Source organism: Prionailurus bengalensis, chromosome B3, assembly GCF_016509475.1.
Source record: "Prionailurus bengalensis isolate Pbe53 chromosome B3, Fcat_Pben_1.1_paternal_pri, whole genome shotgun sequence".
NCBI lineage: Eukaryota > Metazoa > Chordata > Mammalia > Carnivora > Felidae > Prionailurus > Prionailurus bengalensis.
The window spans coordinates 103396252-103422951 of record NC_057355.1 but is presented as its reverse complement, the minus strand read 5'-3'; the positions used below and the strand labels follow the sequence as shown (position 1 = coordinate 103422951).

Here is a 26700-nt window from a genome sequence, read left to right as displayed (position 1 = left end):
GGGCCTCCACCCATGGAGGAGGAGCAGACGTACCTGGAGCTCTACCTGGACCAGTGCGCCGCCCAGGTGAGCCCGGAAGTTGCTGCCACTGTCCCAGAGGACTCCCCGCCCGGTTGCTGAGCGCCCAGTCCCCAGCCCAGAGGGTTTTGCCTTAATGAAGGCTTAATGAAGAACTCCTAGCGACCGTAAGAGGTGGGCTTGATTGTCCTCCTCTTTATATTGAAAAATAGAAGCTTCCAGAGGGGGAATATCTTGCCACGGTTGCCAACCAGAAGTGGAACCTGGCATAGTGTGACTCCGGAGCCATGGTTGGATGGCCCCATCACGGTTATAAAGACGCAGACGCGGAGAGCTTGCTTCTGTGTCTCCAGTAGCGACCTCTGGTCCCAAACTGTCTCTGCTTTGCTAGGACAAACGTACGCGGGAAGCGTTGATAGTACACTTTCAAGGGGGTAGCAGCCTTGGATGCTAAGAACAGGCCTCAAAAAACAGCCTCGAGGTGGCTAGGGGTGGAGTTGGCGGTCCGCGGAGTGGGGGGTGGGGGACAGACAAGGGTGGCCAAACTTGAATTGGAAACACCTGTGGCTTCTTTCCGTTCGCAGTTAAGTTTTTGGGTTTTTTTATGGAAGGCATCTAGGTTTTTAAATTTTAAAAAAAGTTTATTTATTTCTGAGACAGAGCATGAGTGGGGGAGGGGCAGAGAGAGAGAGAGAGGGAGACACAGAATCCGAAGCAGGCTCCAGGCTCTGAGCTGTCAGCACAGAGCCCGACTCGGGGCTTGAACTCAAGAGCGGTGAGATCATGACCTGAGCCGAAATTGGTTGCTTAACCGACTGAGCCACCCAGGCGCCCCTAATTTTTTTATTGTAGAAAAGAGAGCAAGGAATCTTCAAAAAGAAAGGCAAAAGGGCAACTTTGGGGGGCAGGGGGATTTTTAAAAAGAAGACAATTAGCACTGAGGTAGAAGTAGTGAAGCCTCAGCGTTTCACAAAGCAAATGAAAGCCCATGCTGGAAAGATGAGTTGATGGTTCTGCAAAGACAGTGTAACAAAACATTTCTTCTGATGCAAGGCCAAAGATGCCGTGAATATGCTGTAAGTACATCCTCTAAAGTGTGTTCCTAGGGTAAACTTGAAAGGAGGCTGTCAAGCTTCCATTGCCATAAAACATCCTCCTTGGATATCCTGTTGGCATTGCCTCAGGAAGCTGGGTTGCCTGGATGAGAGCTTCCTCCCAGCTAAAATGCCTTGAGGGAAGAAGGTGGGGAGGGAGACCCCAGAGTGTTGCAGACAGTAGTGCTTTGGTGTAAACTGGCTGATGAGATAGATCCTTTCCAGCTAGTAAAGGAGAGGCCAATAAAACAATGGGGAGGAATCCAGGCCATTGTCCCCACCTCACTTTTCTTAAAGGCCACCTGTGGGTGAGGGTAAATGGGGAGAATTACATAATTCAAAATGAAACATAGTGCAAAATCTTATTTCCAGAGAATGACTGCATTCTTCTAAACAAGTGTTTTCTTTGAACAATTAGCCACCCCTGCCATCTGCTGGACTTAGAGTAATAGAACAATTCAGTAGGATCTAACCAGTTTGTTAGCTCGAGGTAGCTTTGTCACCAAGAAGATCCCATCGGAGACGTTCATGAGTGTTCAGTTGTTAGAAGTCTGATCTTCTAACGGATGAGGTTATCCTGCAAGCAGTGCTCAAAGTCTAGAATGTCGGTCTGCAACTTGGGCGAAGCAGGTGGCAATGTATGTATCAAGGTAATCGATTCTTTTCTATAAAAAAGCCCATGAATTTTACATTAGCTGTTTCCTTCAGTTGCACACCTCATTCCCTCAGTTGATATTAATAGAGGTTGAACAGCCTTCCCTGGGCTGGAAATACAATACATTGATTTAAACTATTCTTGTCATTTAAATTTCAATAACTGTTTTCCTATTGTAAATTCATGAAACTAGAACATTTACTCATTTCTCCTTTGACTAGAAGGAATAACCTTAGGTCTTCAGTGGAGTATTGATTAGCACTCACTACTCCATCTTAAACTTTGTTCACTTTTCTCTTTGAAATAGGAATTTAAAACTCTAAAAAATACCTAAATTAACTAAAGTTTACAATCAACTTATGGCATACAGTAAATCTATTCAAAGTACCTACAATTTTTTAAAATTATTTTGTCCATTGAGGCATTTTATTTGCATGTATATATTACATCTCTAGAAAAAGAATCCCAGGACTTTCCCTCCTGTGTGTTTTCGTCTGTCTTCTTCATGGTCCATGATGCCAGCTGAGGTTGTCAGTATAGTGAAACTAAGCTCTTTTGTACAAGTTGGTGGGATGGGAGGAGGTCATTCTGCCATTTTTCTAGATCTTTGAGTTGTCAAACCTGGGGCTGATCACTCCACGCTTGTTTAACCTGCCTGTGAGGTTCTCAACAATTTTCCCAGCTCTGGGATCATCAATGATTTCAAATTCGCCGATGTAACCATACTTCATCATCATAGTTAGGAACTGGTTGAGGACTTTGGAACATGGCCTAATAAGGACCTGGTGTTTGCCTCTCTTTTCAACATTGTTCATGGTCTTGAGAACTTCTGCTAGGACATTCATGCACACCATTATGGAGGCACAGAAAGAGGACTCAGAGTACACACAATTTAGAGTATGATTGCTGTTTCCTTTATTATAAAATTACAGTGGTAACTTCCTACGGATCTAACGTAGGAAAAATATTTTATGAAAAATGCTGTCTCTGCATTTTAAGATCTACTTTCCTGTTTCTGTTAAGTGTGCTATAACCCTGTAATATAACTTAGTGATACCTTATGGAAGGAGGCTTGGAATGACTAGAAGCTATCTTGGATTGCTTTGCATCTTGAACATGCTGCCTGCTAGCTGTAGTGGTATCCTTTTGGTGTGACATGCTATTCTGTTTCTTGCATTTTGTTTTGGAAATGGCCTAGGATGATCTCGCTCCACCTGGGTCACCGCTGCTCAGCCCAGTTGTACCTAATGATGGGTACATACCTAATACATCCAATTCAGAGACTGTGTTTAATTCACATCTTCAAGAAGTCAAAGGAGCATCTGGCCATTTCTCATCTGTGGATTTTAGCTTCCTACCAGATGAACTTACCCAAGAAAGTAAAGACCAGAGTGTTATTAGAAGCAAGCAGGACATCGAAGAAAATGGTAAAACTCAAAGTCAGCAAAGTAGGTTGTCATTACCCAGAGAACAGGACATGGGTCTGGGGTTAATCAGTGACAGCACTTTGTCAAAGTCCCATTCACAAGCATACCCTGGTGATGCTGACTCAGTCCAGCCCTCTCCTGAGAAACCAAACTCCACGCCTCTGATGTCCATAACTCCCATGACACCAGTGACCCCTGTTTCAGAATGTTCTGGAATTGTGCCTCAACTACAGTAAGTTGTTTGTGTGTGTGTATGTGTGTGTGTTTTTAATGGGTGAGCTCCTGGGTATACCGTTTATGTTCTTGAATGTGAGGACAACTAATTTCAGAATAATAGTGTGGGGAAGAGAATTTTAGATTTAATTATTCTTTTTTAAAATATTTTTTTAATTTATTTTTGAGAGAGAGAGAGAGACAGACAGAGTGTGAGCAGGGGAGAGGCAGAGAAAAAGGGAGTCACAGAATCCGAAGGAGGCTGAGCTGTCTGTCAGCACAGAGCCCCACGCGGGGTTCGAACTCATAAACCGTGAGATCATGACCTGAGCCAAAGTCGGGCACTCAACCGACTGAGCCACCCAAGTGCCCTATTAATTATTCTTTTATCAGTTTTTAATGGATTGTGTCTTTAGACAGTTTGGTTATCTGTTAAATGAAGTACCAATTCTTGATCTGCTAAGAGACGGTTAAGAGTTAGTATATTACATTCTTAAGAATTATATTGTTTAGGGGCGCCTGGGTGGCGCAGTCGGTTAAGCGTCCGACTTCAGCCAGGTCACGATCTCGCGAGTTCGAGCCCCGCGTCAGGCTCTGGGCTGATGGCTCAGAGCCTGGAGCCTGTTTCCGATTCTGTGTCTCCCTCTCTCTCTGCCCCTCCCCCATTCATGCTCTGTCTCTCTCTGTCCCAAAAATAAAATAAAACGTTGAAAAAAAAATTTAAAAAAAAAAAAAAAAAAAAAGAATTATATTGTTTATACTAGAGCACTGTAATTGCTGAGAATTGTGGTTGGGGTAGGATAAACACAAAGAATATAAAGATGTAAAATTGGATTCAACTTGCAAATTGATTTAGGATTATGCTTGCTATTTTGAGACATGGTTTTGAAAAAGATTTAAAACTTGCTTTTATTCAGCTAGTCACGACATTACAGAAAAAACCATTTTAGTACTTCACTTTGGGATTTTTACATTTTACTAGAGTTCTTCATGATACAATGTATTTCACATTGAGAATAATTCTAGGAAGTTGCTAATAGATACTTATAAGATGAGGAAGTTAATACATTTTAATTTTTTTACTTCTTGTGTCTGATATAATTTTCTAAGTTGACTTCTTTCGTCAGGAATATAGTTTCCACTGTAAACCTGGCCTGTAAATTGGATCTGAAGAAAATAGCTTTGCATGCAAAAAATGCAGAGTATAACCCAAAGGTAAGATTTCTCGGTATTTCATTCAACAATTAGCTTCTATTTAGATTTACTTCAGTGCTTGCTTTGGCAGTACATATACTAGATTTACTTCATATGATCATGTTATTGATTCATTCCTTTGGTATTGTTTTTTTTATTAAAAAACTTTTTTCAATTACATTTATTTATTTTTGAGAGACTGCGCGAACAGGGGAGGGGCAGAGAGAGAGGAAGACACAGAATCCAAAGCAGGCTCCAGGCTCTGAGCTGTCTGCACAGAGCCCGACACGGGACTCAAACCCATGAACTGTGAGATCATGACCTGAACCAAAGTCGGACACTTAACCTACTGAGCCACCCAGGAGCCCCGTTTTGTTATTGTTTTTAAAACAGGAAAAAATTGTTAGTGCAGAACTGTTGACAACTCAAGGGATTAATTGCCTCATTGTCTGTTTTGAAGTTATAAAAAATAACCTCATTCCCTGTGCTGAATAAAGCAGTGTTGAGCGGTTCCTAAAAGTTAAGATTTTTCCCTTGTCATTCAAACAGATTTTTCAGTATGACCACTTTGAGCCTACAAGGATGCTAACTTTCTTAAAATGCCATCATATTTCTGGAAATAGTTTTTTCTAAATGTTGTTCCACCAACCTGACACATACTTTTCCTATTACAATTTCTCTTGTTTGAGAAAGCTGAATTGTTTAAAGTGTGAAGTTCAAGCTTCTACTTACTCGAGTAAGAGTCAGGGATTTCTTTTCCCTCAAAGTTTAATAAAGTCTACTCTTTGTTGTGTCCTGCCAAGGCGAGGCATCCAATTTTTAATGGCCTATCAACCTAAGAAGTAGATTTGTTCATTCAGTCAACATTTAGTAATTTGCTGGTCTCTGTACTTATGAGTACAGAGAAAGATCTGGTGCCTACTGGGGAGAAGTTCACCATCCTGGGTGGTGGAGGATTTGTGGCGTTAGATGAAGAAGGCCGTACAGAGTTCCTACAGAGGAACCCAGCGGACCTTGTGAGCATCAGCTATGTATGGATTAAGTTGTTTTTACTGTTTGGGTAGTGTTCTTGTTGACATCTGAGTTTATTTTATTTATTTATTTTTTCAACGTTTATTTATTTTTGGGACAGAGAGAGACAGAGCATGAACGGGGGAGGGGCAGAGAGAGAGGGAGACACAGAATTGGAAACAGGCTCCAGGCTCTGAGCCATCAGCCCAGAGCCCGACGCGGGGCTCGAACTCACGGACCACCGCGAGATCGTGACCTGGCTGAAGTCGGACGCCCAACCGACTGCGCCACCCAGGCGCCCCAATCTGAGTTTAAATGTACTTCAATACTACCCAGATATTTCCTTTTCCCCTTTCATGTAGGCGGCTATGATGAGCACAGAAACACGATGCTAAGCTAGGATTCGTACGGCTGCATCCATGATTGACCACACTATTAAGTCAGCATATTTAAGCATATTTTATTGCCCATCATGCTCAGTGCTCCCTCATTTTATTTCTGTGTATAGGATCTATCCAAACTTGGACTTGATAGCCAGAGAAATTCTGGTTTGGCACTTGAGCTATCTTAAGATAGCTCACCTTAAGGTGAGGGCATCACCTTAAATGTTGGAAAACATTCACAAGATTCAATCGGCTCTGTGCAGTGCTGACTCGGGGTTCTTTCACTCTCTGTCAACACTTCAAATCTGAAATTTGTAGTCCCACCTTGGTTCTGTGGAGGAGCTCTGACCCAGGGAACCTGCTGTCTTGCATACTACCCACCCCAGTTTCCTTCCCGGCTTAATGGGGGAAGATGAGAGCAGGAGAAGGGAGTGCGTGTGTAGGACCAGAAGGAGAAGCAGGTCTTTGGTGACATGTCAGTGTGGCAGCCCTCCCTTGCATCAGTACCACCTGAAGGGCTTGCCCATGCTGCTCATGTGGGGGAACCGCACTTCGAGAACTACTATGGTAGGCAAGAACTTGACAAATATATATGTATGTATGTATATATATATATATATATATATATATAGTTATATAGTTATATAGTTTATATATATAGCTATATATACAACTATATATATGTTATATATATATAGTTATATGTATATATAGCTATATATATATAGTTATATATATAACTATATATATAACTATATATATAACTATAGTTATATATATATATATAGTGGCTACTAGTTGGCTACTAGTTATATATATATAGTGGCTATAGTTATATATATATAGTGGCTACTAGTACATTATAGAGTCTTGGCAAGCCTGTAACATACCTCATACTTCTCCCCCCTCCCCAAATATTCTTTGAAAGAAAAAGGAAGTATTTCAAGGTAAAAAAGGTAAAAAGGAAGTATTTCAAGGTAAAAAAACACAGCATCCAATTAGTCATGGTTTTAAATCTCAACCTTACCATTCCCTGTAATGCTGGAAGCTGAATAACCACTTAGTTTCCCTGTGCACTAAATGGTGATAATCATGGACTCAGTTGAGATCTAGCATGAGGATAAAGGTGACAAAACTTTTAAACCTCTTAGCATTGGGCTTGAAATATAACAGGCATTCAAATTTTAGCTCTATTGTTATTATTCTTACCTGTTTTTTCTAAGTACATTTTAGAATCATGATTGTTTTTGTTAGCATTAGTGCGGGGAGAATAGACCCAGACATTTTTTCCCTTTCCCATCCAAAATCAGTTTATTCAAGACCGATTTCATGTCCGGCTCAGCTTTTCAGTTGGAATAGTGTTATATCCTGGCAGAGGCTAATTGTTCTTTTGACTTTTGTGTATAGAGGTTTGCTGCTGTCATAATGAGGATCCGAGAGCCCAGGACCACAGCCCTCATATTTAGCTCTGGGAAAATGGTCTGCACGGGAGCCAAAAGGTATGCGGAACCACCTTCACTGTTATCAGACAAATAATTCCGTATGTAAAACAAGGAAGGATAGTATTCATGTTCTAAAACACATAGTAGGAACAAAATACTTTGCTAAAGAGTTTTAAGTTCATGAAATGCCACGTAAGACTGACTTAGGTGTCATTTTGCAGTTCCCCTGTTAAAACTGAGGGGACTTAGCTAGGCTGCTAGAACTTGTTCTTAAGGTGCATTGAAAAACTATAGTGGGGTGCCTGGGTGGGTCAGTTGGTTGGGCAACCGACTTCAGCTCAGGTCATGACCTCACAGTTTGTGAGTTCGAGCCCCACGTCAGGCTCTGTGCTGACAGCTCAGCCTGGAGCCTGCTTTGGATTCTGTGTCTCGCCCTCTATCTACCCGTCCCCTGCTCACGCTCTGGGTCTCTCTGTCTCTCAATAATAAATAAATGTTTTTTAAAAATTAAAAAACTATAGTGGTGACAAAGCCTGTTATAAGCCTGGGGAAGTAGTTATTGTATATTTTCCTCATTGCAGATAAATGGATAGAACTTTTTAAAGGAGGTAAATTAGGCACTTCTTGACCATTAGCTTGAGCATTAGCTCAGGAGGCAACTCTTAAAAGGCTTGTTTTTTTCTTGGATCTCCTGCAGAGGCAGCCCTGTACTGATATAGATCCTTTCAGCATAAAACTGTGGTAGGAGCTGCTTTTCCCTCTAAGTGTTAGAAGATGAGTAGTAAATTGTCCGCCTGAAAGGTTGTACGAATTTCTCCTCACTCTAGAGATGCATCAAGTATTCATTTTCTCCAAACAACACTGGATGTTAATATTTTTTATATTTGTGTTTTTTATGTTATTTATATTAAATTTTATTATAATTGTTATTATATATTTATATATGTTTATATTATATATATATAATATATAAATTAGTATAGTTGACACAATGTTACATTAGTTTCAGGTGATTCAGCAAGTTTATACCTAATGCTATGTTCACCATACCATGTTACCATCTGTTCCCATACAATGCTGTTACAAGGCCATTGATTATATTCCTTATACTGTGCCTTTAATTCCCCTGACTTATTCATTCCATAACTGGGAGGCTGTGTCTCCCACTTCCCTTCACTCATTTTTCCCATCCCTCAAACCCCCTCCCCTCGGGCAACCATTGGTTTGTTCTCTGTGTTTCTAGGTCTGCCTCTGCTTTTTATTAATTTTTTTAAGATTCCACACATAAATGAAATCACATGGTATTTGTCTTTTTCATATAGTATTTATTTCACTTAGCATAATACCCTCTAGGACCATCCATGATCTCTCAAATGGCATGATCTCATCCTTTGTTATGGTTGCATAATCTGTTGATTTGTATACCACATCTTCCTTATTTCTCTATCAATGGACACTTCGGTTGCTTCCATATCTTGACTATTGTAAATAATACTGCAGTAAACATGGGGGTACATTTATCTTTTCAAATTAGTGTTTTTGTTTTCTTTGGGTAAATACTCAATAGTGGAATCATTGGATCGTATGGAATTTCTATTTTTAATTTTTTGAGGACCCTCTATACTGTTTTCCACAGTGGCTGCACCAGTTTACATTCTCACCAACAGCGCACAAGGGTTCTTTTTCCTCCACATCCTCACCAACACTTGTTATTTCTTGTCTTTCTAATTTTAGCCATTCCAACAGGTGTAAGGTGATGTTTCATTGTGGCTTTGCTGTGTTAGTTCCCTGATGATGGGTGATGTTGAGTATCTTTCCATGTGTCAATTGGTCATCTGTGTGTCGTCTTTGGGAAAATGTCTGTTCAGGTCCTCTGCCCATTTTTTAAACAGATTTCTTATATATATACTTTTTGGTGTTGAGTTGTAGAAGTTCTATATATTTTGTATATTAACCCCTTATCAGATATATCATTTGCAAATACCTTCTTTTATTCAGTAGACTGCGTTTTGGTTTGTTGATGGTTTCCTTATTGTGCAAAAGTTTTTAAAAATTTTTTTAAACATTTATTTATTATTGAGAGACAGAGAGAGACAGACCATGAGCAGGGGAGGGGCAGAGAGAGAGGGAGACACAGAATACAAAGCAGGCTCCAGGCTCTGAACTATCGGCACAGAGCCCGATGTGGGGCTCAAACTCACGAACCGCGAGATCATGACCCGAGCCAAAGTCGGATGCCCAACCGACTGAGCTACCCAGGCGCCCCTGTGCAAAAGTTTTTACTTTGTAGTCCCAATGGTTTCTTTTTGCTTTTGTTTGCCTTTAGGAGACCAATCTAGAAAAATGCTGCTATGGCTGATGTCAGAGAAATTACTGCCTGTGTTCTCTTCTGTATTTTTTATGGTTTCAGGTCTTGAATTTAGATCTTTAATCAATTTGAGTTTATTTTTGTGTAGGGTGTTAAAAAGTGGTCCAGTTTCTTTTTCTTTTCTTTTTTTTCTTTCATGTAGCTATCCAGTTTTCCCAGCATTATTTATTGAAGAAACTTTATTTTCCCTGTTGTATACTCTTGACTCCTCTGTCATAGATTAATTGGCCATATATTTGTGGGTTTATTTCTGGGCTCTTTGTCCATTGATCTAAATGTCTGTTTTTTGTGCCTTTTTTTGTGTTTTGATTACTACATATTTGTAGTTTATATTCAAATCTGAAATTGTGATACCTCTAGCTTTGTTTTTTTTTTTTTTCTCAAGATTGCTTTGGCCATTTGGGGTCTTTTGTGGTTCCATACAAATTTCAATAGTATTCTAGTTTTGTGAAAAATGTGGTTGGTATTCTGATAGGGATTACATTGAATCTATAAATTGCTTTGAGTAACAGGGACATTTTAACAATATTCTTCCAATCAATGAGCATGGAATTTTTATCCATTTGTTTGTGTCATCTTCAGTTTCTTTCATCAGTGTTTATAGTTTTCAGAGTACAGGTCTTTCACCTCTTTGGTTAAGTTTATTCCTAGGTATTTTATTCTTTTTGGTGCAGTTTTTTTGGTTTTTTTTTTTTTTTCAACGTTTATTTATTTTTGGGACAGAGAGAGACAGAGCATGAATGGGGGAGGGGCAGAGAGAGAGGGAGACACAGAATCGGAAACAGGCTCCAGGCTCTGAGCCATCAGCCCAGAGCCCGACGCGGGGCTCGAACTCACGGACCACCGCGAGATCGTGACCTGGCTGAAGTCGGACGCTTAACCGACTGCACCACCCAGGCGCCCCTTGGTGCAGTTTTAAGTGGAGTTGTTTTCTTAATTTCTCCTTCTACTTTTTTTTATTAGTGTATAGATACGCTACCAATTTCTTGGTGTTAATTTTGTATCCTGCTACTTTACTGAATTCATTGATTACTTCTAGTAGTTGTTTGGTGGATATTATATATAGTATCATGTCATCACATGATGACAGTTTGGCTTCTTTACTAGTATGAATACCTCTTATTTCTTGTCTGATTGCTTTGTTTAGGACTTTCAGTATCATGTTGAATTAAAGTGGTAAGAATGGACATCCTTGGCTTGTTCCTGATCTTCGTGGGAAAGCTCTCAGTTTTTCACCACTGAGTATGATGTTAGCTGTGGGTTTTTCATATATGGCCTTTATTAGGTTGAGGTATGGTCCCCTAAACCCACTTCGTTGAGAGTGTTTTTTATCAAAAATGGATGTTGAATTTCGTCACTGGTTTTTTCAGCATCTGTTGAGATGATCATATGATTTTTATCCTTCATTTTGTTGATGTCATGTGTCACGTTGACTGATTTGTGAATATTGAATGCTTCTTACATCCCCAGAATTAATCCCATTTGATCATCATGCATGATCTGCTTAATGCACTGTTATATATGGTCTGCTAATATTTTGTTGAGGATTTTTCTATCTATATGACAAATCTATTCTTAACCCATATTTTCTCCTACCTGTTTTTACATGTTCTTTATATGTATCTGGGTAAATTTCTGGGCTGTCTCTTCTGTTGATCCATGTATTCTTGGACCTAGAAGTCTCCCATTAAAAAAAATTTTTTTTTAATCTTTATTTATTTTTGGGAGAGAGAGTGTGAGTGGGGGAGGAACAGAGCAGGAGGGAGACTTGGAATCTGCAGCAGTCTCCAGGCTCTGAGCTGTCAGCATAGAGCCCGACACAGGGCTCGAACCCATGAATTGTGAATTCATGACCTGAGCCAAAGTTGGACACTTAACCAACTGAGCCAGCCAGGCACCCCCATAAATCTCCCCTTTTTAGGTCCTTATTAGACGACTCTGCAAGGTATCTGCAAGGATGTTCATTTCAGCATTGTTTAAAATGGGGGGAGACAAATACCTGATAATAGATCTTTGATTAGATCATTAAATTGTATTTAGCTATTAAAACATACACATTTTGAGTTGGAAGGATGTCACATTGTGTTACACTGTAGGGGAACAGGAAACTAAATTGTAAGTTTATTATCCAACTTTCACTTTAAAGTATGCTTATATCACACACACTTTCATGAGTATCTTTCCCTATCTGAATTTATTTGGTTGCCAAAATCTAATGGTGAAAATTCAGATAGTGAGTTCAGATAATGAGATACTTCTTCCCCAAATCTATTTGGTTCTTGAGTCTTGAACAGAGATTTGTGAAATTTTGGTTAGTCGAAGAGCTATCAGAATTATCTCCAAAAATTTATCCAAACCTCTTCTCTTTAGTTGTAATAATTGGAGTTTGCTAGTGAAGGTTACCTGTGTTTGCACAGGGAAAGTACACAAACGTCACTGACAATTTAATCAGTGTCACCACCACTGGTTCTTACTCTATTTTCTAATGTTTGTATAAGAACATGTATGTAGACTTTAACCGTAAGTTGTTTGGGAATTTCTATGTCCTATTGCCAGCTGATTTCCAACAAAACTACAGGGTTCCCCAAACTCTTAAATTTTGACCTTATAAACATCAGCACTATGGGAAACATCAGCAATATAGCCAGTTAGGCAAATGTATGTTTTCGAAATTGAGACTGTATTTATTTCCTTGCTAACTTGGAGACATGGCCTTGGCAGGGACATCTCAGGAGTTAGAAGTGGGTGAGGAGAAGAAATGTGAAGTGAAATATGTGATGTAATGAATACACTTAAGAGGGGCAGTGTTGTGAAGGCTCTAGATAGGAAAGAGAATGGAGTGCTTCCTTTGGTCCAAATGTTCAATCTGGCTCTTCCAGGTGCTTCTGATTTTCAACATAAAGATGAGGGTGGAGTTCACATGGTTCACCCACCAGGTTTCCATTCTGTTTGGCAACCCCTGCTGAGACTCCTTGTTTTGTTTTGCCAATGGCCAATGAAAAGCACGTAATGAAAAATAAAGCCTCACTTCTCAAGACTTGACATTCTCTGACCTGGATTTCAGGCTGGAGCAGGACAAACACTTAGAAGAATATGGCCACAAAGTGGAATAAATTTCTTCCTTTCTCATATGGGGTGTGAGTTGAGTGATAATTCTGTGAGAAAGCCTGAGCAAAATTTGTTAGGTTTTGAGGTATTTTTGTGCTAAAAAAAAAAAACAAAAAAAAACCAAAACAAAACCAAAAAATTATATATAATTTGTCCCATAAAGAACCTGGTCCTGATATCTTGTCTTTGCTACCCAATTGGCGTACCTCTTACTTCATGTTGATTTTTTTTTTTCTTTTTGTATACACGTGTCTGAATTTTTGTTGCTGTTGTTCCCATCTACGTGACACAAACTTTTAGACCAGATGGATGGTTCTCAAACTTGACTGAGCATTAGAATCTGGAGGGCTTGTTAAAAAACAGATTGCTGGGCCCCAACCCCCAGAGTGCTTGAGGCTGGGACCTGGGGCTTTGCATTTCTAACAAGTTATCAGGTGCTGATTCTGCTACAGGTTTGAGGACACATTCTGAAACCAGTGGAATAGTTAATTTTATCTTCTAGCATTTAAAACAATTAGAAGAGAAAAATAGGGGCACCTGGGTGGCTCAATTGGTTAAGTGTCCCACTTCAGTTCAGGTCATGATCTCGAAGTCCCTGGGTTCGAGCCCTGTGTTGGGCTCTGTGTTCACCGCTCAGAGCCTGGAGCCTGCTTCAGATTCTGTGTCTCCCTCTGTCTGTGCTCCTCCCCTGCTCATGCTCTGTCTCTCTCTCTCTCTCTCTCTCTCTCTCTCTCTCTCTCTCAAAAATAAATAAAGATTAAAAAAATAATTTAAAAAAAGAGAGAAATACCCTATATGTGTAAGATGACAAATGAAGATGGAAATGTGTTTCTGATTTGGTTTTTACTGGGTGCTAGGGACAAAAGTAGGGGAGGTTGGTCCTTGTCCTCAGCATCTATATGTGTGTAGTATACATTGAAAGACCAACATGGTACAGATGCTAAAGATACAATCAGGGAAGTGTGTGAACACAGCCCAAGCAGTAGAGGAGACATAGTGATTAAGACCTCTTTAAATACATTTGCCCCTCCCCAGTGAAGAGCAGTCTCGACTTGCTGCGAGGAAGTATGCTCGTGTGGTGCAGAAGCTTGGGTTCCCGGCCAGATTCCTCGATTTTAAAATACAGAACATGGTTGGAAGCTGTGATGTGAGATTTCCCATCAGGCTGGAAGGTTTGGTGTTAACCCATCAGCAGTTCAGTAGGTATGACGGTTATAAAACTTTCTGAGTTTCCCGAGGTATTGAAGTTGTATTACAGGCAGGCTGCTTACATAGTGTATCTTTCAGAGAAAGTGTTGTGCTTTTTTTGTTGTTGTTTTGTTTTTTTTAAGACTGCAGGTAAAAGGATTAAGATGCTGTGCTTGAGTCTTTACTGGTTACTGTATGTGTTCAATCTTCTGAAATAGTGGGTCTCAAAATTAAACTGCATAGTAATCACCTGGACAGCTTATTAAAGCACTTTCCTGGGGGTGCCTGGGTGGCTCAGTCGGTTGAGCGTCTGACTTCAGCCCAGGTCATGATCTCGCGGTCCGTGGGTTCAAGCCCTGCATCGGGCTCTGTGCTGACGGCTTGGAGCCCGGAGCCTGTTTCAGATTTTGTGTCTCCCTCTCTCTCTCTCTGACCCTCCCCTGTTCATGCTCTGTCTCTCTCTCTCTCTCTCTCAAAAATAAATAAAAACATTTAAAAAAAAAAAAGCACTTTCCTGCCTAGGCTGCATCATCATTGATTTTTGCCTGAATCTGCAGTTCCAACAGGCTCACAGGTGATATCAGAACTTCTTGCCAGAGGCTTGAGACTCCCTAGTGTGCAGATTTCTGAAACAGGCACACCCAGCTTGGCAGGGGTGGTGGCAATGGCCGGGAAAGAAGCAGTATGAGATGGGTAGGCAGGATGGAAGGGGCTGATGACTGGCAGGGGAGAAAGGGTCAGAGAGAAGATGGAAAAAGAATGGCCTAGCACATTCTATGAAGGCAGTCCTACCTAGTTTTTGTCCTAATGAGTTTGAGGGAGTTTTACACGTGTGTAGCTATGGCTCCCACCCTACAATTTGTTCGTTAGTGGAGTCCTGGGAGTATCTCTAGCCTGCTTCTTCAAATGTAACTTCCCAGCTCAACAGCAAATGTACCAGGTCTGCTTTCCTCAGTTGCATTGGTGCTTCTCCCAGCCTGTTCAGGCCCTCAGCAGTGATGGAGGCTGACTGGTCAGCACGAAAAAGCCCCCTGCCCTGGGGCATATATACCTGGCCAAGGCCCTGTGAGCTGCTTAGAATCACAGATGCTTCACCTGCAAGTGATCATTCCCATTTACAGAGTGAATAGGGATCCTATAGCTGTGCTGTCTCTGACATTTGTTAGCTTTCTTTTTCAGACATGGTCTGAACAGCCGTTAAAAATTGCTTTGTTTTTTCCTAGTTTTTCAAAAATCTCAGTTCATTCTGAGATTTAGCTTTTAGGATATTCCTCAGGCTATGTTTATTTCCCCTTGACTGTATTTTCTTTTCCCCTCTGCATTAATTTTTTTCAACATATGCTTATTGGATACCTATGATGTTACCATTGAGTTCAACTGTGAAGCACCCCATGCAGGAAACGCTGCCTTTTTAGGTACCTTTCTCATTCTTCAATCTTGGGAAGGGTTGTAGATTAATAGCAAAGCTTTGTTTTTAAGGATCTCATAACACATGAGGCAGCTTTTCTTCCAGATTCTCAACCATGGGCCTCTGGTTTGTCTCTCAACCAACTTTTTCTGATGAAAGATCTCTGCCTGGATTCTATGTCTGTATTAGACTTGCCACTCTGCTTTCTGGCCATTTAGGCCTCTAAAATGACGTGTACAATTTCTCCCAAATTTCACTTTATTTCTTTTCCACCAACATTGTCGTCTTTGTAGGTCAGATTTAAGTCTAGGGTAGGAGTACCCCTTGTCACTACTTGTGCTTTCCGAAAGATAAAATTGCCACTAGGGGAAGATGAGAACTCATCCTATGCACTGATTTCAGCCACTTGGAGTGGGTCCATTACTTGTTCTGTCTTCCTTCCAAAGCAGTTTTAGGATCTCATCCATTTTTTTTTTTTAACGTAGCCATACAGCCTGCATTATATTCCCACTACTATCTATTTCTAGTCTTATCCTTGTCTCCTCCAAAAGTTTGCCACTTGGGCTCCACCCTTAGGATATGGATTATAGCTCCAATGTGTGGACTGAGGGCATTGAGGCATGAAAACACTTCTTTTTCAACAGGTTTGTATCTTTAAAATGAGACCTCTCTTTAATTGTCTGCAACCCTGTCAGGGAACCATGGCATATACCAGTTGTAATTATTAGGTTAAGTTTGCCCATGTTAAAACCTCAAGTTCTTTTCATTCTCCTGGATCTACAAATTTGTGTATCAGCATCTGATACCTTAAGTATCCCCTAGTTACTGGGCACCTCCTCTGTCAACATTTCTATGCCATAGTTGTTTCCAGTTTTCTCTGAACATTGTTCTCCCTTCCTTTACTTTCTAAATCAAAGATATCGTGATAACAAATACTAAGTGACTAATACCTAGGAGGCTACCGTGTAGCATATGCTATGATGATCATGACAGTCATTACAGCCATGGTCCCTTGCCCTCATGGAGCTCACTGTCTTAAAGGGAAGACAGAGAAGCTAAAGTTAATATGGTAACTATGAGGGTGAACACCCCTTGGAGTGCTATGGTACCATTAAGCAGGATATTTCACAAGGTGGGGGGAATGTGGAGGTCAAAGTTCTTACGGGAGGTAACACTGAAGCCAACACTTGAATGATGAGTTGAAGTTGGGTTGGCTAAGAGATTGGCAAGTGTTAGTTATTCTTTATCCTCATAAAATTCTGTCTCTAACCAAGTCTCTTTTCTTTTCCCCTGGCCTTAACCTTCCTTTGAAATGAGGCAGAGAATAAATAAAATGAAGTAGATATCTTACTGGAAGTTCCTTATGCTGGTATCTTAAAACTATGGTTCTGAAAGCCAGTTGCAGTTTGCCGTCATTTATATACTGAAGACTTTGGTTTTCTTGTTTCCTTTCTAGAATGCTAAGATTATGTTGGAAGGGGAAATGGAAACATTTCTTCTGTGCCCCAGCTTTCACTTTCTTGGCTAGAACTTCATAGCTCCCATACAAGTTTTCCAGGGTTCCCGCCAGTATCGTTGTCTCCCCAGTGTTGAGAAGTGGTAAGTGAATAAAGTCTTAACAGGCTCTCTGCACGAAGAGTGATGTCCTAGGAAGACAAGTCCACCCATAGCAGCCTCCACACACTTCAGCAAGTAGTCTCACCACTGCAGTGCATCTTTCTAGTACCAATAAGAGACTTCACATCTGCTGTTGTAGGAGTCTTACTCATTGCAGAATGGAATGGAGTTTTTCTCTGTGGTCTGGATTTACCCTTTAAATGCAAAGATTTATGTGTATTGTGTTTCATTTGTCAAATTTCTTCTTTTTCTTATATCTGTTCTTCATTAGTTGTTGCTTTTATTTCCTCAGCCTCCTCTTAACTTTTGACTTCTTTTTTGAAGTCTCTTCAGGACTTTTCTAGGAGTCTCTACTTCTCTCTGCCGGAGCCTGGAGAAGCAGTTCTTAGCCCTATCATCCTTCTACATTTGGTAGTAAATACAACTGGGTTACCATTTATAGGAACAAATCCTAAAGTTTTTAAAGTTTTTCTTTCTTTTTTTTTTTTTAAAGTAATCTCTGCACCCAACGTGGGGTTTGTACTCACAACCCTGAGATCAAGAGTCCCATGCCCTTCCAACCCAGCCAGCCAGGTGCCCCACAAATCCTAAATTTTTAACACTTGGGACAGTTTAGTTTTCTTTACAGCACCTTTCCAGAGACAAATGATAGTGGTCTAGAAAATTTTTTAGGTTCTATCTGCTAAAATTGTTAGCTTTAGCAGTTTATAAATGCATATAAAATGTGCTTATTATTGAGAAACTTGGAAAACTTAGAAAACACGCTTATGTATTTTTATTGATAGGTTTTTGTTTTGGAAAGATGGAAAACATTTAACCAAGAAGATCTTAATACATTAAATTTGATGCCCTAAGTTATCTTAATTTCTAATAGCTTAGGATGATCTGCACTTTGAAAAAAATCTTAGGACCAAAGATGAGTTTTGCTCTTGACTCTACCGTAAGAAATTGCCTACAGCACTCCAGAGTACTTCTATTAAGACTGGGCTGGGTGGCTCAGTCTGTTGGGCGTCCAACCTCAGCTCAGGTCATGATCTCACGGTCCGTGAGTTCGAACCCTGCATCGGGCTCTGTGCTGACAGCTCAGAGCCTGGAGCCTGCTTCAGATTCTGTGTCTCCCTCTATCTCTGCCCCTCCCCTGCTTATACTCTGTCTCAAAAATAAATACAAACATTAAAAAAAAAGGCCAAAAGTTCTTGGTAAAATAGCTTCAATATTCTGGGTCTTGAATATTATGGGAAAGTGGTTGAATAGTACTATTTTTAACTTTTCCCTTTTATATCTTAACAGTTATGAACCTGAACTTTTTCCTGGCCTTATTTATAGAATGGTAAAACCACGAATTGTGTTGCTTATCTTTGTATCTGGAAAAGTTGTGTTGACAGGTGAGTTCTAAGATTATTTTCTGACTTTCCTAAAATTCAGTAGCTGTGGGTATGCTTTGCTTTTCCTCTTAAATAGCTTTGTTCACCATTATAAAGCCTTGCTATTGTAGAACACCTGGAGGAAAAAAATGAAAAGTAGAAATGATTATAACATCACCCATTGGTCTCAATATCCAAAATGATATTTTTTCATGTTTTTATTTTTTTATATGTATATTTATCTTAACATCCTTAACATCCTCTTAGAATACTTTTAAGAGTTGAACAGTATTCTTTTTTTTTTTTAATGTTTAGTTTTGAGAGAGAGAGAATGACAGGGTGTGAACAGGGGAGGGGCAAAGAGAGAGGGAGACACAGAATCTGGAGCAGATTCCAGGCTCTGAGCTGTCAGCACAGAGCCCAATGCAGGGATTGAACTCGTGAACCGCAAGATCATGGCCTGAGCTGAAGTCAGTGGCTTAACCAACGGAGCCACCCAGGTTCCTCGGCTACAAATGTTCTACCAGAGGGGTCATCAAACCTTTTTCTGTAAAGGGCCAAATACTAAATATTTTAAGCTTTGTGGCCCATAGGGTCTCTGTTGCAACAAATGAACTCTGCCATTATAGTATGAAAGTAGCTATAGGCATTACCTAAAGGAAAGGGCTCTGAAATGTGAATTTAATATAATTCATATAATTTACATGTGTCATGTAATATTTTTCTTCATTTGATTTTTTTTTTTTGTCCCCAATCATTTAGGCCATTGAATTTAAAACCATTTTTAGCTCACACGCTATACAAAAACAGGACTAGATTTGGCCAACAGCCTGTTTCCTACTTCTGTTCTCACACTTTATCATATCAAACTTATTTTCCATTGCCAAGCATTTAAATGTTCTTTCTTTGTTTGCTGCTTATAATGGCACAGACTTTGGCTATTTTTATGTGTGGAGAATTATATTGTTAGTGTGGATGCTCAGAAATGGAACTTTTGTTTGAGGATATGACTACTCTTAAGGTTCTGAATACAAATTATCAAATTGTTTTTTAAAGGGATACACAATATAGTTCTCCCATATTCTATGTTCTTGACAGCAATGATTTAAGTATCAACCCTCAGTAGTATTCAAAACAAAAATGGCATAAAAAAACTTTTACTTTATAAGTGAAAATGATCTCATTGATTTAACTACATTGGCAATCAGAAACAGAAATTGATGACTTTTCTAAGATAGTCAAGAAATAGCATTTTGTCTTTTGTAGACATTGTGTACATGACTTAATCTTTTTTGTCTAGTGTTTTATTATTTTTTCCCTAAGGTTTTGTATGAGTTTGCCATAATACTAAAAGTAATTACTCTTTGTTTTATACTTATGGCTTTTTCCAGTTGACTTATTTTTACATAAACAAGGGTTTTTTAAACTCTTGAGGTAAATGGTTGAGATTCTTTCCATACCATTCTACTGACGTTTGCTAGTCTTGTCTAACTTTGTCTTACTTTTTACATATTTTACTTTTCTGTACCAAGATGAATGCCAAATTTATATAGCAGGGGCCAAAGTGATTAGGACCCACCCTCACATAGCCAGCCAGCCATCTTACCACTGCATATTACTCTACTTATTCTTAATTTGTGATCATTCCATTTGACCTTTATATATGGGTCTGTTCTCTAGTCTTGCCTTTGCTCCAGAATTCTGTGATAATCCTATTGTATATATTACTATTGTGGTATAAGTGTGCCTTAATTTTAGTGGTCTTTATTTCTGCTAGGGTCAATTTCCCCTCTCAGTTTGCTTCTTAGCTCCTCTTGAATATTTAGTCTTCCAAATAAGCTTTAGAATTTTACAAAATCTTGTCCCATCTAAAAAAATTTGAGATTTTTGCATTACCTGAATGAATTTGGGGAAAAATGATAAAGTCATCACTCAGCATCCCAAAACATGGAATTTCTGTTCTTAAGTCTTCTTTTAGAACTCTCAGTAAAGTTTTATAGTTTGTTTTACTGTAACAACTAATGTGTCTTCAAAGTGAGGAAAGCCTGTTTGGAATTCAAGAACGTTTTGAATACAGCAAAGCTATAATTTCTCAGATGCTGCCAATTTAGAGTGTAGAATAATGAAGACCTCCTAGTGACTGACTTAAAGTTTACTTCTGTATATCCTGAAGGAAAGGGGGAAAGTCTGCCAAGTAAATTGAATAGTATAAATACTGGAGCAAACATATGCCGTACTATATATGCCCTACATATAGAGGGGACAAACTTTTCAAGACCTTTGGAAGATACTTTCATGTACATGCTTATATAATTATTAATCAGTCTTATTAACAGTGCCAATTGACAAGTACTATAATAGGCTAAATCTTTATTAGGAGTACACAAAAACAAATCTCTTTAAATATCTCTCATTAAAACCAGCTTGGGGAGCCTGGGTGGCTCAGTCGGTTAAGCATCCGACTTCAGCTCAGGTCACGATCTCGTGGTCCGTGAGTTCAAGCCCCGCGTCGGGCTCTGGGCTGATGGCTCAGAGCCTGGAGCCTGCTTCCGATTCTGTTTCCCTCTCTCTCTGCCCCTCCCCCGTTCATGCTCTGTCTCTCTCTGTCTCAAAAATAAATAAACGTTAAAAAAAATTAAAAAAAAATTAAAACCAGCTTTCCTACTTACCCCAATTAAAACAAAACTTGCATGTACACATTTGCTACAAGTTTCAAATCACACAAATAAAGAATTGTCCACACGTTATACTGAAGACCATGCAATACACTTCCCTTAAAATTTGTTACGCATTCAGCATGTAAAACAAACAAAGCTAAATTTCTCCATTCTTGCAAGATGTAGATCATCACTTTTGTGAAGGGGAGCGGGGAGGATGAGATGTATTAACTGAAGTGCCCACCACCTTCAGGTACTCGCTTTGTCCCTCAGCTCTTTGGATGTCTGTGCAAACACCTGTGTGGGTTTGGGGGGCACCTTCTCCCTTTTCCTTCTTGTCAGATGAAGGAAAGAGAAATACTTTTAGTGGTGAGAGGCAGCAGGTGTGGTGGCTAAGAGGCTGGGCTCTGGAAACCAATGGTCTAATTCAAACCCAGGCTTTACCATTTATTGGCTGTATGACCTTGGGTGAGTTTAAGTTCTCCACCTTGATTTCCACATATGTAAAGGCAGGTGGCCATAGAAAATACCTGCTAAATGCGAGGAGGCAGAAAAGCAGTGCCTGGTGTATGGTAAATGTGGTATAAATGTTAGCTGTTATTCCCTTGGTGAAAGCCCAGTCTTATTTTTTCCCCTAGCATTGAAAGATTGGAATTTTGCTGTGATGCCTTGCCCTGATGATAGGAATATGAAGTCTAAAGAGGCTTTAGTCTATGGTCTAAAATGCCTCACATGTATCTCTTTCCCTCTAGCATAATGGACTTCTTAAGCTGGGTTTTTGTTACGTAGGGTCACTCTCAATCAAGCAATTCTTGGAAATGAGGAGGTCAGAGGGCAACATACAAATGGCAAGACTTATTAGTGAGTAGACCAGAGAGATAACACCATCCCTGCCAGTGGTTACCAGAAATCCCCCAACAATAGCAAGTTAGTATGTACTGTCAAATGTGTACTTTGAAGGGTTGAATGCTATTTTTAACAAATTGTAAGACTTTCCCTGATGTAGGAATAGAATTGGAAAATCTAAGTCGTATTGGAAATTGATATTTGGGCTGGCCAAGGGGTAGGAATGAACTTTTAAACCTTATTACAGATGGTAGATATTTCATAAAGTTCGGGTGACTACCAGCTACACATACTGGACGGGGAAGCAAATATAATACCCTCCCCCACCACCTCACCCATGGGCGGAATCAGCCCTGGGGAAAGGAGACAGACAAATTATGTGCCACTGGCTCTTACAGAACCAGATGAGAAACTATGTGTACTTGGACAAGCCAGCCATCCCAATGTCCCCAACCCTGAAGCACATTCTCCTAGGACCGTAAAAATAGCTTAGATTTTATAAAATGATATGGTTTGCAGAGGACTTCTTACAACATTCACTCATGTCATGCTTACAGCTGCCCTCTGAGAAGGCTATTGTCCTTATTTTACAGGTAAGGAAATGGAAACTCCGAGGTTAAACAATTTGCCTGTGATTTCAAATCTAGTTAATGGTAAAGCTGGTATTTGGGCTCTTATAGTTTGGTTTCAATGCCAGTCCTTTCTTCATTATGCCAGCCACAGAATTTCTTCCTCCATCACCCTGGTCAGGAACGGTGTTTATCCCCAAAAGTGGTGGTCATTTTCTCCTGCAGGAAAAGAGGCCAGTCACCTAATTGGAGCCTGGTGTTTTAAATTGGGATGTCTGATAATAGATTAATAGGACTAGAGGACCAATTTGGGTTCCCATAAAGTTGTGATACCAGTATTTCAGTGAGGAAATATTTGACTAGATTGACCAAATCCCCTCATTGAAATACCCAGTTACAACTGCTGGCAAAGTTTATTTGGTGACTTTTAGATGGGACACTGGATACGTGAGGTCTTCACCCATAGCTGTTATTCATGATTCAGGGGAACTTCAGCTTCTTGGGCCTCATTTTCCACATAGGAAATGAAAGAAATTGTATTAGCTAATTTCCACAAAGCTCTTTTGTGTCTACTGATGTTATTCTATCATATAAAATAATGATCGCTGTCAATGTCTGTTCCCTCCTGGGCAACGGGTGTGTTTTGCTCTTCAGGGGATGCCAGAATGCTAAACTTGCTGGGGCTTGAAAATCCTCTTAGGTATGATTTTTTTTTTTTTTAATTTACATCCCAATTAGTTAGCATATAGTGCAACAATGATTTCAGGAGTAGATTCCTTAGTGCCCCTTATCCCTTTAGCCCATCCCCCCTCCCACAACCCCTCCAGTTACCCTGTTTGTTCTCCATATTTATGAGTCTCTTCTGTTTTGTCACCATCCCTGTTTTTATATTATGTTTGTTCCTCTTCCCTTATGTTCATCTCTTTTGTCTCTTAAAGTCCTCATATGAGTGAAGTCATATGATTTTTGTCTTTCTCTGACTAATTTCACTTAGCATAATACCCTCCAGTTCCATCCACGTAGTTGCAAATGGCAAGATTTCATTCTTTTTGATTGCCGAGTAATACTCTATTGTATATATATATACCACACTTTCTTTATCCATTCATCCATCAATGGACATTTGGGCTCTTTCAATACTTTGGCTATTGTTGATAGGGCTGCTATAAATATTGGGGTGCGTGTGTCCTTTTGAAACAGCATACCTGTATCCCTTGGATAAATACCTAGTAGTGCAATTGCTGGGCCCTAGGGTAGTTCTATTTTTAGTTTTTTGAGGAACCTCCATACTGTTTTCCAGAGTGGTTGCACCAGCTTGCATTCCCATAGGTATGATTTTTAAGTGTTATGAAAAACTGAAGTACATAGTTATCTTGAATGTCAGACCTAGATCCTCCATTTCTCAAATATAAAAAGAACCTTGATTTTGGTGGGTGGGGATGGAGGTTGAATGGGTGGGTGAGTGGGTGTTTGCTGTATCTACTATACTTTACTGTCTCCTATTAAGAAAGCTTTCACATTCAAATGTACCTAAAAGGGGGAAAAAGTCCATCAAATCAGAGGCAGAATTTTTTTTTTTAATGTTTCCCCAACTCACTGTTTGGTTTCTACAAAAAAACCACTTTAGAAATGAAAATTTTAGTACTGTAACAAAAATCTGAGGCTTAAGGGATTTTTCCTGCCCCAAAGGCACAGAGTTTCTGTTACCCATGTCAGTAGTTTCCCCTCCTCCCCTTCCTTCTCCCCACCCCACGTCTTTGAGGATGGAGACTCACATGCAGTAAACTCCTTGGAATAAGTAACTTTTTGTCCTTGTCTCTCAAAAAAAATTTTTTTTAAGCTTATAAGGACTTCATCTTTGATTCTTTAACATTTTTTAAAATTTTGAGGTGAAATCCACATAATATAAACTTAACCATTTTAAAGTGAATAATTCAGTGACATTTAGTATAGTCACAATTTGTGCAACCCCACCTGTATCGAGTGCCAAAACATTTCCATTACTCCAAAATAAAATCCCATATCCTTAAGCAGTTTGCTCTCCATTCCTCCCTCCCCTTAGCCCTTGGCAACCTCTGTGGAATTACCTACTCTGGATATTTCGCATAAATAGAATCATACAGTATGTTACCCTTTGTGCCTCGCTTCTTTCACTTAGCATAATGTCTGTTCCTCCCTACCCCCCCCCTCCGCCCGAGAGAGGCGGGGGACAAAGGCTAGAGGGAGAAGGAAGAGGGAAAGCGAGAGAATCCCAAGCAGGCTCCAAGCTGTCAGTGCAAAGCCTGACACCGTGCTCAATCTCACAAACTGAGACCATGGCATGAGCCGAAACCAAGAGTCAGACACTTAACCAACTGAGCCACCGAGGCACCCCTGGCATAATGTTTTTGAGGTTCATCCACACTGCAGAATATATCACAACCTCATTCCTTTTTGTGGCTGAATAATCCATTGTTGGGGGCGCCTGGGTGGCTCCGTTGGTTGAGTGTCCCACTTCGGCTCAGGTCATGATCTCACAGTCTGTGGGTTCAAGCCCTGCATCGGGCTCTGTGCTGACAGGTCAGAGCCTGGAGCCTGCTTCAGATTCTGTGTCTCCTGTTCTCTCTGTCCTCTCCCACTCATGCTCTGTCTCTGTCTCTCTCTCAAAAATAAACATTAAAAAAATATTCCATTGTATGTGTATATTACAACGTGTTTATCCATTCATCTATAGATGGACACTTGGGTTTCCACTTTTTGGCTATTGGGAATAATGCTGCAAGGAATCCGTGTGTGCATGCATGTTGTTGGAGTATCTGTTTTCAGTTTGGGGACAAATACCCAGGAGTAGAATTGCTGGGTCATCTGGTCATTCTTAACATTTTTGAGGAACTGCCAAACTGTTTTCTCCAGTGGCTGAATCATTTTACATTCTCCAGGAAGAGTCTTTATCAGCGTAAGACTCTTCATGCTAATAAGTTCCCTTCATGCTAATAAGAGAATTAACTTGCTTCTTGCCAATGATAGCAGATAATAGTTTCCCAATTAGCTGAGAGCTCCATATGAACATAAGTACTACCAGTCTAGAACCCTTAATACAATGTGCCTGCATAGCTTTGAAGGTGGAAGCAGTTGGTGGCAGTGATTGGTGGTGAGAGATAGATGAGCAGGGCCTGGCTGCTGTCTCTCAAGGGTAGGGACCTTGTCTAATTCATGTTTTTATCCATTTTAATCCCTAGGACAGTTACAATGAAAGATCCTTGAAACTTCAGACTCTAAGGAGTGACAGTGGCACAGTTTTCCTCCTCTAATAATCTCTCATTATACAATGAAATGTAAAATTTTTGCTGCAGTTTGTCTCACTCTGTTAGGCAATATTAGGGAATCAAGGTGTCAACTAGACATGAGGGGATCCAAGGAAGTCCCTTGTGCTGGCAGCTGAGTGCCCACAGGTGCTGACAAAAGTCATGTTCTCTGGTCATGTTCATGGCATGCTGAGAGATAACATTCCATATTTCATACTCTGTGAGACTAAAGATGAACTGATACACCCACACAGCAAAGTACTAGAAAGCTCTGCTCTAGGGTATGTGTTCATGGGAATGTGGCTGTCCTCACCAAATTCTTTTGTATTTACCAAAATGTCACTTCTCAGGTAAACCTAAAGAGATATCTTCATATTATAGGTAATTGGAGGTGACAGATGAAATTTTATTCTTAAAACAATTTTGGTATTTTTATATTAAATATTATATAAACTTGGATTTCTTTATAGGTGCCAAAGAACGTTCTGAGATCTATGAAGCATTTGAAAACATCTATCCTATTCTAAAGGGTTTTAAAAAAGCCTGAGTACGTCATTCAACCATTCAGCATCTCATAATATATTGGTTTGAGAATGTGCATAAGCCCAGCACACAAACACGCACATTTTGACTTTATTTGTTAAAGGATGATTCTATAGGAGTATTCATGCCTAAAAACTAAAGAAACTTCTTTTTCAAAATGACACCCATATTACTTTGAAAACTGAACAAGTAAACTTTTCAGAATATGAGAGATTTATGGCCTTGCTAGAATGATAATCATGTTTAATCATCAAAATGTAATGTTCTGCTAGAGATGTAGTATATTAACATGTTCCCCGCAAATATATAGC

At 39.8% G+C, this 26700-nt stretch overlaps 1 protein-coding gene and 1 pseudogene across 1 annotated transcript; one reads left to right on the top strand and one right to left on the bottom strand.

Moving 5' to 3' along the window:
• TBPL2 (TATA-box binding protein like 2) lies at window positions 1-26393 on the top strand. The gene is made up of 7 exons (XM_043554498.1): window positions 1-66; window positions 2966-3426; window positions 4535-4622; window positions 7403-7494; window positions 13949-14116; window positions 18417-18511; window positions 26317-26393. The coding sequence occupies exons 1-7, from the start codon at window positions 13-15 to the stop codon at window positions 26391-26393; spliced, it is 1035 nt and encodes a 344-aa protein (XP_043410433.1). The 5' UTR covers window positions 1-12.
• Window positions 2179-2639, bottom strand: LOC122467955 (annotated as a pseudogene).
• Window positions 26394-26700: the final 307 nt, after the last annotated feature.

Coding starts and splice junctions, on each gene's coding strand:
- TBPL2 (XM_043554498.1), top strand. CDS start 13: ATGGAGGAGGAGCAGACGTACCTGGAGCTCTACCTGGACCAGTGCGCC. Junction 7,495..13,948: donor GTCTGCACGGGAGCCAAAAG/GTATGCGGAACC, acceptor GCCCCTCCCCAG/TGAAGAGCAGTCTCGACTTG. Junction 14,117..18,416: donor ACCCATCAGCAGTTCAGTAG/GTATGACGGTTA, acceptor ATATCTTAACAG/TTATGAACCTGAACTTTTTC.